At 36.3% G+C, this 10,000-nt stretch overlaps 1 protein-coding gene across 1 annotated transcript in view; it reads left to right on the top strand.

Annotated features, from left to right (window-relative positions):
- LOC135116112 (uncharacterized) overlaps positions 1 to 10,000 on the top strand; it is a 16,905-nt gene that overhangs the window by 5,393 nt on the left and 1,512 nt on the right. Inside the window, exons 4-8 of the mRNA XM_064033318.1 lie at positions 4,842 to 5,074; positions 5,699 to 5,827; positions 7,392 to 7,578; positions 7,988 to 8,224; positions 8,670 to 9,969. Coding sequence (XP_063889388.1) covers positions 4,842 to 5,074; positions 5,699 to 5,827; positions 7,392 to 7,578; positions 7,988 to 8,224; positions 8,670 to 8,972 — 1,089 coding nt within the window. The 3' untranslated portion in view covers positions 8,973 to 9,969. The remainder of the gene's footprint in view (positions 1 to 4,841; positions 5,075 to 5,698; positions 5,828 to 7,391; positions 7,579 to 7,987; positions 8,225 to 8,669; positions 9,970 to 10,000) is intronic.

The raw sequence follows: 10,000 nt of genomic DNA, 5'->3' as shown, positions 1-10,000 counted from the left end.
GTTCCTTCATTTCTGTGAATCCAATAATACAACAATATTAGGTGCTTAATTTTTTCAGTTTTCAATGATAGGCACGATTCCGCTAATCCGCTAACGTCAAATAGATTTTTGGGTAACTATGAGATTCAGTTTTCAACGATAGGCACGATTCTGATAACTCACTATCCAAGTAGATTTTTTGGCTATGAGACACATTACCTGAAGAGAGAAAATATTTTCTGGTATGATATATATATATATATATATATATATATATATATATATATATATATATATATATATATATATATATATATATATATATATATATATATATATATATATATATATATATATATATATATATATATATATATATATATATATATATATATATATATATATATATATGAGCGAAGAGTTCAGCTTTAGAAATAGGTGTGATAGCAGTGGTGCCATCTGGTTGAAATAAAGGAAGGAAAGAAGAAAAAGCAAAGTTATTGGAGATATTTTTGGCTAGATGCCAGAAGTCACGAGGGGAGTTAGATCTTGGAAGGTTTTGACATTTTCTGTTAATGAAGGAATTTTTGGCTAGTTGGAGAACAGACTTGGCATGTTTCCAAGCAGAAATATAAAGTGCATGAGATTCTGGTGATGGAAGGCTTAAGTACCTTTTGTGGGCCACTTCTCTATCATGTATAGCACGAGAACAAGCTGTGTTAAACCAAGGTTTAGAAGGTTTAGGACGAGAAAAAGAGTGAGGAATGTACGCCTCTATGCCAGACACAATCACCTCTGTTATGCGCTCAGCACACAAAGACGGGTCTCTGACACGGAAGCAGTAGTCATTCCAAGGAAAATCAGCAAAATACCTCCTCAGGTACCCCCAACTAGCAGAGGCAAAACGCCAGTGGCACCTTCGCTTAGGGGGATCCTGAGGATAAATTGGAGCTATATGACAAGATACAGACATGAGATTGTGATCGGAGGAGCCCAATGGAGAAGAAAGGGTGACAGCATAAGCAGATGGATTAGAGGTCAGCAAAAGGTCAAGAATGTTGGGCATATCTCCAAGACGGTCAGGAGTACGAGTAGGGTGTTGCACCTAGGTCGTGGAGGATAGCAAAGTTGAAGGCTAGTTCACCAGGATGGTCATTGAAGGGAGAGGAAAGCCAAAGCTGGTGGTGAACATTGAAGTCTTCAGAAATGGAGATCTCTGCAAAAGGGAAGAGGGTCAGAATGTGCTCCACTTTGGAAGTTAAGTACTCAAAGAATTTCTTATAGTCAGAGGAGTTAGGTGAGAGGTATACAGCACAGATAAATTTAGTTTGAGAGTGACTCTGTAGTTGTAGCCAGATGGTGGAAAACTCGGAAGATTCAAGAGCGTGGGCACGAGAGCAGGTTCAGTCATTGCGCACATACACGCAACATCCAGCTTTGGATCGAAAATGAGGATAGAGAAAGTAGGAGGGAACAGAAAAGGGGCTACTGTCAGTTGCCTCAGACACCTGAATTTCAGTGAGGAAAAGAAGATGAGGTTTAGAAGAGGAGAGGTGGTGTTCTACAGATTGAAAATTAGATCTTAGACCGCGAATGTTGGAGAAGTTAATGAAGAAAAAGTTGAGGGGGGGTGTCAAGACACTTAGGGTCGTCGACAGAAAGGCAGCCCGATCTGGGGACATTTATGGTACCCCCACCAGATGGGGACTCCGAGGTTGGTGTAGGAGTCTCCATGATGATTTTAAAATTTTTGAGTGAAGGGTGTGTGTGTTATTAGGTGCTTGTAGTTTTGTGTGGAGGAAGAGAGTTGTCTTTAGAGGGCAGGCTGTGACTGCCCCCTTGTGTTGTGAGACACAAAGGGAAACGTTCAGTGAGGTCACAGCTGGGTTTAATGATAAGTTCACAGCACCCCCTGAACAGTGCTTTAGCCTCACTGGGAGTAATTATCGTTTCGGCAGGTGTCTACTGCCTCCTCCTCCTCGTGTAACTTATACCCCTATATATTTCTCTCTGAAATCATGCTAAATCTACTTAGTTCATTAATATGACACTATAACTACACTGTTATCTTTCTGACTTCTATTACCTCCAATCCTTGAAACTACTAACTCTTAGATTAGATTTTCTATATTCTAAAGTTTCAGTCCATCATCAACGGAAAGATTTTGAACCCTTTTCCTACTTATAATCTTTCTAATCGTCGATACGGATTCTGTAAAGAACGATCTACTGGACGATCTTTTGCCTTTCCGTACATAATCTTGGCCATCCTCTCTTAGAGAATTCGATGAAATTTATGGTATCAATAGCTTTTGATGGTCTGGCATAACTATTTAAAGCCCTAAACTTCTTCCATACAATCTGTCTGTGCATCTTTATCTCAAGTTTTCTTTTTCGCTCATCTCTTGCTAAAAACATCTTCCATGCTCTTTTTTATTATTATCTGTTTCATCTGTTGTGTTAATGCAGCTATGTTGGAGATGATGTTACTCCAAACAAGTTAACATTCTTTTACTTTTTTTTTATGTAAGAGGGGTACTGGCCAAAGGTATATATATATATATATATATATATATATATATATATATATATATATATATATATATATATATATATATATATATATATATATATATATATATATATATATATATATTGTTCTGCACAGCGAGATAGAAAGATGTAGAGAAGTAGCGAGAGAAAAAGAAGGGAGGTAACGAAGAGAGAGAGAGAGAGAGAGAGAGAGAGAGAGAGAGAGAGAGAGAGAGAGAGAGAGAGAGAGAGAGAGAGAGAGTTACGGTGACGAATCCGTAGCGGTGGAAGGGTGCCCGCTCGCTGAGTAAGCTGCAGTAATTTTGTCTTCCCTTCATTCCCCTTTTGAGCACCATATTGGAAGTGCTGTCGTTTGAGAGTAGAAAATAATGAACATCATGATGCAAATAAATTGTCACTAGTCCCTTTAGGGGAGTGATAGAAGCAAAATTAGTAGAATATCATTGCAGCTTATAGTGAGTGGGCAGGTGCAACATGTCAACCCCTGTCCCATCTCCTGTTCCCCCATCTTCTTTGTAGTATGACTTCCCCCCGCCTTGTGAGAGGCTCGGGCTAGGAGACACATCCCTTTTTCAGCCAGTAGAGCTGAGGCGGTAGTAGAGTAAAAGCATGCAGAAAGAGGGAGGGCTGGAATGAGTTAGGGAATTATATGTACAGTTTAGAAGGCGTTAAGTAGATAGGGTTTTACATAAGATAGTGACAGTACCGCCCCTGCCATCTTAAGTAGGTAACGCACAAGTATAAGACTGACTGGGTGTATTGTGCCAAGCCAGAGTAGTGGGGGTGATGAGCCCCTCTCTCCTCATCCTAGCCCTGTGTCCGGCGTTAGTGCGCTAACTCACCGGAAACGAGATCATTCGGCGTGGTCAGCTGACTCTTCTTTTTTTTTTTTTTTTTTCTATAGGCTGTTTGTTCTCGTATTTGTAGTACTTGTTGTATTGTAAATGTTACTAAGATTCAGAGCTCTGGGCTTAGAGTATAGTGGTATCTCTGCTGTGTATTAGCGCCTACTTTTTCTCCAGACCCTGTTGGTCGTGGGGGCTGCGGTGTGTCATCTGAGAAGTTGTAGATGGTATTACTTGGCAGGAGGAGATGTGATATTCAATGAACGTGAGTGGATATTTGTTTTATTGTTTATGAGGGTGGTAGTTGTTCCTTGTAGCTGTAACTCCTAGTACATGGCTTGTGATTCTTTCAGAGCCGTTTGGAGTTTGCTGTAACTATACCCCTTTCCCTGTTGGTGAATGAAACAGAGTGACAACCTTTTGTTTGTTACTGGAGGTTAGAGAGGCCTCTCAACGTATCTGTGGACCCCGAACTAGTCTACGCAGGTAAACTAGGGAGGCCGACCTGAAGTAGTGGCGGCCATTTGAGGAGTTGAATCTGGCGTTGCGACCGTCTGTTTAGAGGGTGCAGGAGTCCAAAAGGACCCTGTAAACCCATAGTTGAACCTTCCACCATAATATGTAGGTGGTAGTCTGTGGAGGCTGACCAAGTCAGTGGCACCAATGTAAAGGGCGGGATTTGTGGTTGTAACAATATATATATATATATATATATATATATATATATATATATATATATATATATATATATATATATATATATATATATATATATATATATATATATATATATATATATATATATATATATATATATATATATATATATATATATATATATATATATAGAGGCCCACTTATGTGCTTGATGGTACATTGCTTGTGTTATATGATACTCTCTTGGTGAAATTTACCGAATATTCCAATTTCATTACTTGCAAAACCTAGATTTTGCAATAACTGAGCATTCATAGTTAACATTTCAGTGAAACACAATTCTTCATTGTCCTGGTCTTTTAAGATGTATCATACGCCATCATCTACTTGTATTGTACTTATTATGTACTTATTTACTTATTTTGTGGCTATAATTTATGCATAATAGATACTTCTGCATTATTTCATGATATTTTGATAGTTCTGTTGACAATAACCCATTCTTAATATCTGTTTCAGTATTATGTTTATAAATAGCAAGGATTACACTGTTCTGATGCTTAATTTTGTTATATTGATATGGACAAGGTACTTAATGTGGTCCTCCCTTTAGCTACTGAATCATTTTTATACAGAATACCATTTTCAGAAATATTCCGTCCTCAATGAATGAAAGTCAAGCTCGTTTTTTTTTTTTTTTTTTTGTAGCGTATAGGATGAAATATGAATCACTTATGTAATACACTGGAATAGTCTTTTTCAGTTTACTACCTGTTAAGATTGTCGAATTGGTCACATACATGCCAGATGCGGCTGATGTCCTGGTGTACATTGGTGGTTGTCTTCAGCGATAACCCAACCTTCCTGTCTGTTTTCGCGGAGATGGCTGATAAAGGTCGGCTGATGGTGTGGGAAACAAGACTCTTAGTAATCACCAGGCTTCCTTTGTCGAACCTTCAGGACCTGTTGCAGAATTACTGGACTTTCTCCATGATGAACACAATGTTCCTTAAACTCAACACATCATCTGGAGAAAACCAGTAAGTACTGATAGTAATATTGTAATTAAATAAAGAGAAATATCTTTATTAAAAATTATGTGAAGAACTTCAGAAAATGTTAATTTAAATGTCTATGTTCTTATTTATTTATTAAAAAATAAATAAATAAAATAAACCCCTGGATTCATGACTGACTCGTCGGGGATGTCAGCCTCCACTTATCTCAGATTCAAACCCATGTAGAGTTCACAGTAGTTGACATAAAAAGAGAGTGTAAACAGAGACAAGGATTAGCATGGACCCTTACAATAATCCTTGGAGAGGAAAGGAGGAGTGTTCGCGGAAGTGAGCTGAGCTTGGATGCATTGAGGTAGAGGTGCGGGCTTTCACTTAAAAAAAAAAAAAAAATAAATAAATAAAAAAAAATAAATAAATGAAATAAAATAATAACAGTAGTAGTAGTAGTGGTAGTAGTAGTAGTAGTAGTAGTAGTAGTAGTAGTAGTAGTAGTAGTAGTAGTAGTAGTAGTAGAAGAAGTAGTAGAAGCAGTGGTAGTAGTTGTAGTAGTAGCATATATGGTACAAGTTTGTTTCATACTAAATAAGTTTTAAGTACAGAAAAATATAATAGCAGGAAATACAGTGAATGTTTGTTTTCCTACAGTTGCCAGATATATGGGCACATGCCATATGGACCCACCGGATCCCATGTAGCGCAACTGGCAAGTCTGAACTCTGGTTACATTTTAGTGTATCTCAGTGACAGACCGCTGTTCCCTGAAAAGTACAATAAGTAAGTAGTCATTATCACTATCTTCATCATTTTCATCATGATCATCATCAACATCGCAACCACCAACACCGTCATCGTCGTCATCCATGTGTTCTACTATTCATCGATTATCTCGTTTGCCGATGCCCCTGGCCTGTACTATCTCTTAACGTCCACATCCCTTTCCTGCATTCATATGTTGAAATCATAGAGACAACAAAATGTTCATCTTCACAATGGTGGTTTGCTAGGGATAGTTTTTTTTTTTTTTTTTTCCTGAGGAATTCAAGAATTTCACCCCCAAGTTCTACCACACGTGCTAAAACACGGCCAAGAGCAGTGCATTGTGTTCCGCTCCAAGCTCTTCACACATTATTATTATTATTATTATTATTATTATTATTATTATTATTATATTATTATTATTATTATTATTATTATTATTATTATTATTATTATTATTATTATTATTATTTTATTTGTTCATGTAGTCCATTATTCAGTGCACGTCCCGAAATAAAATTTACTACTCGCGCAACAATTTCCATAATTCCTTTCATTCTCTTTGACAGTATTTTGATGCCGCAGCTCGGCGATGTAGATCACAGTGTACTGTGACCACAAGTGGAGCCTTTTCATTGAGTTCCATCCAGTCCAGTTCCAGATCCATTGAAATTCTAAGATAATTCAGGATGATCAAAGAATGACTGAATTTGTTTAAATATGGCTTTAAATATTGGTTTCAATAATGAACTGGCTTGAGTATGTCAAAAACTTTGGTTGTGTTTAAGTCCTTTAACAGAATTTTAAAAATCCCTAATGTTCTTTTTATATACCTAGCGTAGAAATTGTAACGAAAAATTGAGGTGTGTATAAGAAGAACCTCCATTATGTGACATACTTTAGCATTTCTGAAAAAAGGCTACACCTTTTCTTTGTAGAATTCTCTTAGGATATATATATATATATATATATATATATATATATATATATATATATATATATATATATATATATATATATATATATATATATATATATATATCTACGTAAACCTCAATCAGCCTCCTTAATATGATTACGTTTTAAATAGGCTTTAGGCAACTTCTTGCTTTAACATTACAATACTGCCGAAGAAAAAAGAAGGGATAAGCATATATATATATATATATATATATATATATATATATATATATATATATATATATATATATATATATATATATATATATATATATATATATATATATATCTTCCCAGTTTTTTTTTTTTTTTTTATTACTGAATACTTAACATACAGGTTTCAGCTATTTGTAGCAATTAGAAAGTTCATTTCTGTCATAAGAAATCGTAACAGAGGAAATGGAAATTCGTAGTCCTTATGATAAAAAAAAAAAAAAAAAAAAATCAGAGGTATGAGTACAGTTATCACTATTTTTTATTACTTTTTTAAGTACCAGCCTTGGAACAAAGGCGCAGTATCTCTTAGGACTCTGGGAACGTAAGGGGTGCATTGTATTCTGGAAATGTTTAAAAGCAGTTTGTGTGTTAATATTTATATTTTCACTGATATACGTTCATACAGTTTCCACGGTATGAAGGTTAACCTCACATGGATTCCCTTAACACCGTATTGGATGGTGACGAAACGACCAGGACCAAACGGCACAGAAATAACCACGTTCAGTGGAAGGGATTATTGGATCATGGAAAACATAGCACTGATCCACAATTTTTCTCTGAACCCTCTTCCATACACAGGATGGGATCCAGTAAGCCAAGATATTCTGAAATATGGTTGTAATGATACATATGATATTATTATATCAACGTGTGTGTGTGTGTGTGTGGTGTGTATCTATATCTATATCTATCTATCTATCTATCTATCTATCTATCTATCTATCTATCTATCTATCTATCTATCTATCTATCTATCTAGCTAGCTATCTATCTATCTATCTATCTATCTATCTATCTATCTATCTATCTATCTATATATATATATATATATATATATATATATATATATATATATATATATATATATATATATATATATATATATATATATATCTGTGTGTGTGTGTGTGTGTGTGTGTGTGTGTGTGTGTGTGTGTTCACTATATGATGGAATTGATGGGCGTGCCTGTGCGCATTTTTTGTAATTCTATATTTCAGGTATTGAAGAGCTTGAGGACTCGTGAAGCTTTTCTTTGGCCTGTTCCCTTGCCAATATTACCACACATGTTGGAGCTGTACGATATCAGTTTTTTTCTGGAGCGGTCCACTCTCGCCTTCTCTATGGCTAAGCCATCCACCAAACCTAGTTGGGAGACCGTTTATCGTCCGTTCCAGATCGACGTGTGGGGCCTCGTAGTGGCTTCCGTTGTAACTGTGTATATTGTCCTCCTGATGGTGAGTGCATTCATGACCTTCACGAATAATAATACAAACATTTATATTTTATCCTTTAAAGTTTTATGCGACAGTTAATCAAATGCCGTGTGCATCACCCTCAAGAGGATGTTATCGCTTTCTTCAGTGCAAGATTAATTGCCTATTAGTTATATATTTTATGTTTAAAAAGTGTTATGTGTTGATTCATTTAAAACATCTATTCCTTCCGGCTGCTAAGTCTGTACAGGGACCTTATCCATTCATATTTGGTACTGCTCCTGAATACGGAGAGGTTAAACTCACACAGCCTCTCTATTCTTACGTAGGATAGCATCAATTTAATTTAATTTATTTAATTTATTTAATTAATTAATTAATTAATTTATTCATTTATTTATTTATTCTTGACACTTCTGAACTCATTCACCATACATATTTCCAGAAGTCTATAACTATTTTCCAGATGAATACAAGCAATAAAGACAAGGGGCCTGGTGCATGGCTAGTAATGAAGCAGGTACTTGGAACACTACTTGACGAGGCCATCCCTGGAGAGCTACCACAACGCAGTAACACGAGGGTGGTTTTGACGGCATGGCTGATCTTCAGTTTCGTCGTGGGAACAGTTTACCGCAGTAATCTCACTGCCTCCCTCACAATACCAAAGTACCCTCCTCGCATCGAGACCTTCAGCGGACTGGTTGATGCAAATGCCAAGCAAGTACATCATGCATTTTTCAATGTGGCACCCAGTTTACCAGTATAGGACATACATTCAGCTGTTGTTTGCAGAGGATACTGCACTGGTGTTTGAAGGAGAGTTTCGGACCAGTAAAAGGAATATGGAAGGAAATGCGAAACTGATGCTGAATGAAAATAACAACAGTAACGAAATGAACGATGATAGATAATAGATAATAGGAGAGTGAATTTAGTTATGAGTGGTACGTTTCAGGAAAAAGTTTTAAATAGTCAGGGTCGAATATTGCTGTAGATGAAGAAATTGATGCGGTGTTAAAAGAAATAAAGTAGAGAAAGTGACGAAACTTTAATTTCTCAAAATGGAAGACGTCCATAGCAAACTGAGATGGGTTCAAGTCCGTAAACCTGTCAAAATGAGTGACGTCGCCGACTCCAACACTCTCATACACTCTTGGCGCTATGGGAGGAACTCGGTGTTTGGTGTTGCATGAAAATCTCAGGTATTTCACTCATGAATGCCATACAAACCATGGAGCTGGAGAGACACTCGGCGGAATTCGCGTACATTATGAAAGGCAAACTATGTTAGGAAGAACAATGTTGCAGTAGAGTCCGATGACGATGCTGTCATTGCTACTTTTGTGTTCAGTGATAAGCTCTCGGTGAGAGGGAATAAAGTGTATTATTATTATTATTATTATTATTATTATTATTATTATTATTATTATTATTATTACTATTATTACAGTAATATAATATTATTATCGGCATCATCATCATCACCATCACCATCAACGTTACCATCGTAGTCATCTACTCTTATCATGAGTATCATAATCATCATCATCATGAACATCATCATCATCATCATCATCATGAGCATCATCATCATCATCATTACTAATGTTTTACTCAACAAAAAGAATTCTCGTCGTGGACAGCATGGATATATTCTACGACAACTTCAGAATGTCTACATCTGAGATGTTGAGAACAATAGCCGCCAGAATGGAGTATGTTTCGAACTCTACGGTGGGAATGACGCGGACACTTACTGAGAAGTGAGTCTCTCTCTCTCTCTCTCTCTCTCTC

The sequence above is a fragment of the Scylla paramamosain genome, chromosome 30 (assembly GCF_035594125.1).
Source record: "Scylla paramamosain isolate STU-SP2022 chromosome 30, ASM3559412v1, whole genome shotgun sequence".
NCBI classification, from domain to species: domain Eukaryota; kingdom Metazoa; phylum Arthropoda; class Malacostraca; order Decapoda; family Portunidae; genus Scylla; species Scylla paramamosain.
This window is presented reverse-complemented; position numbering and strand designations above follow the sequence as displayed.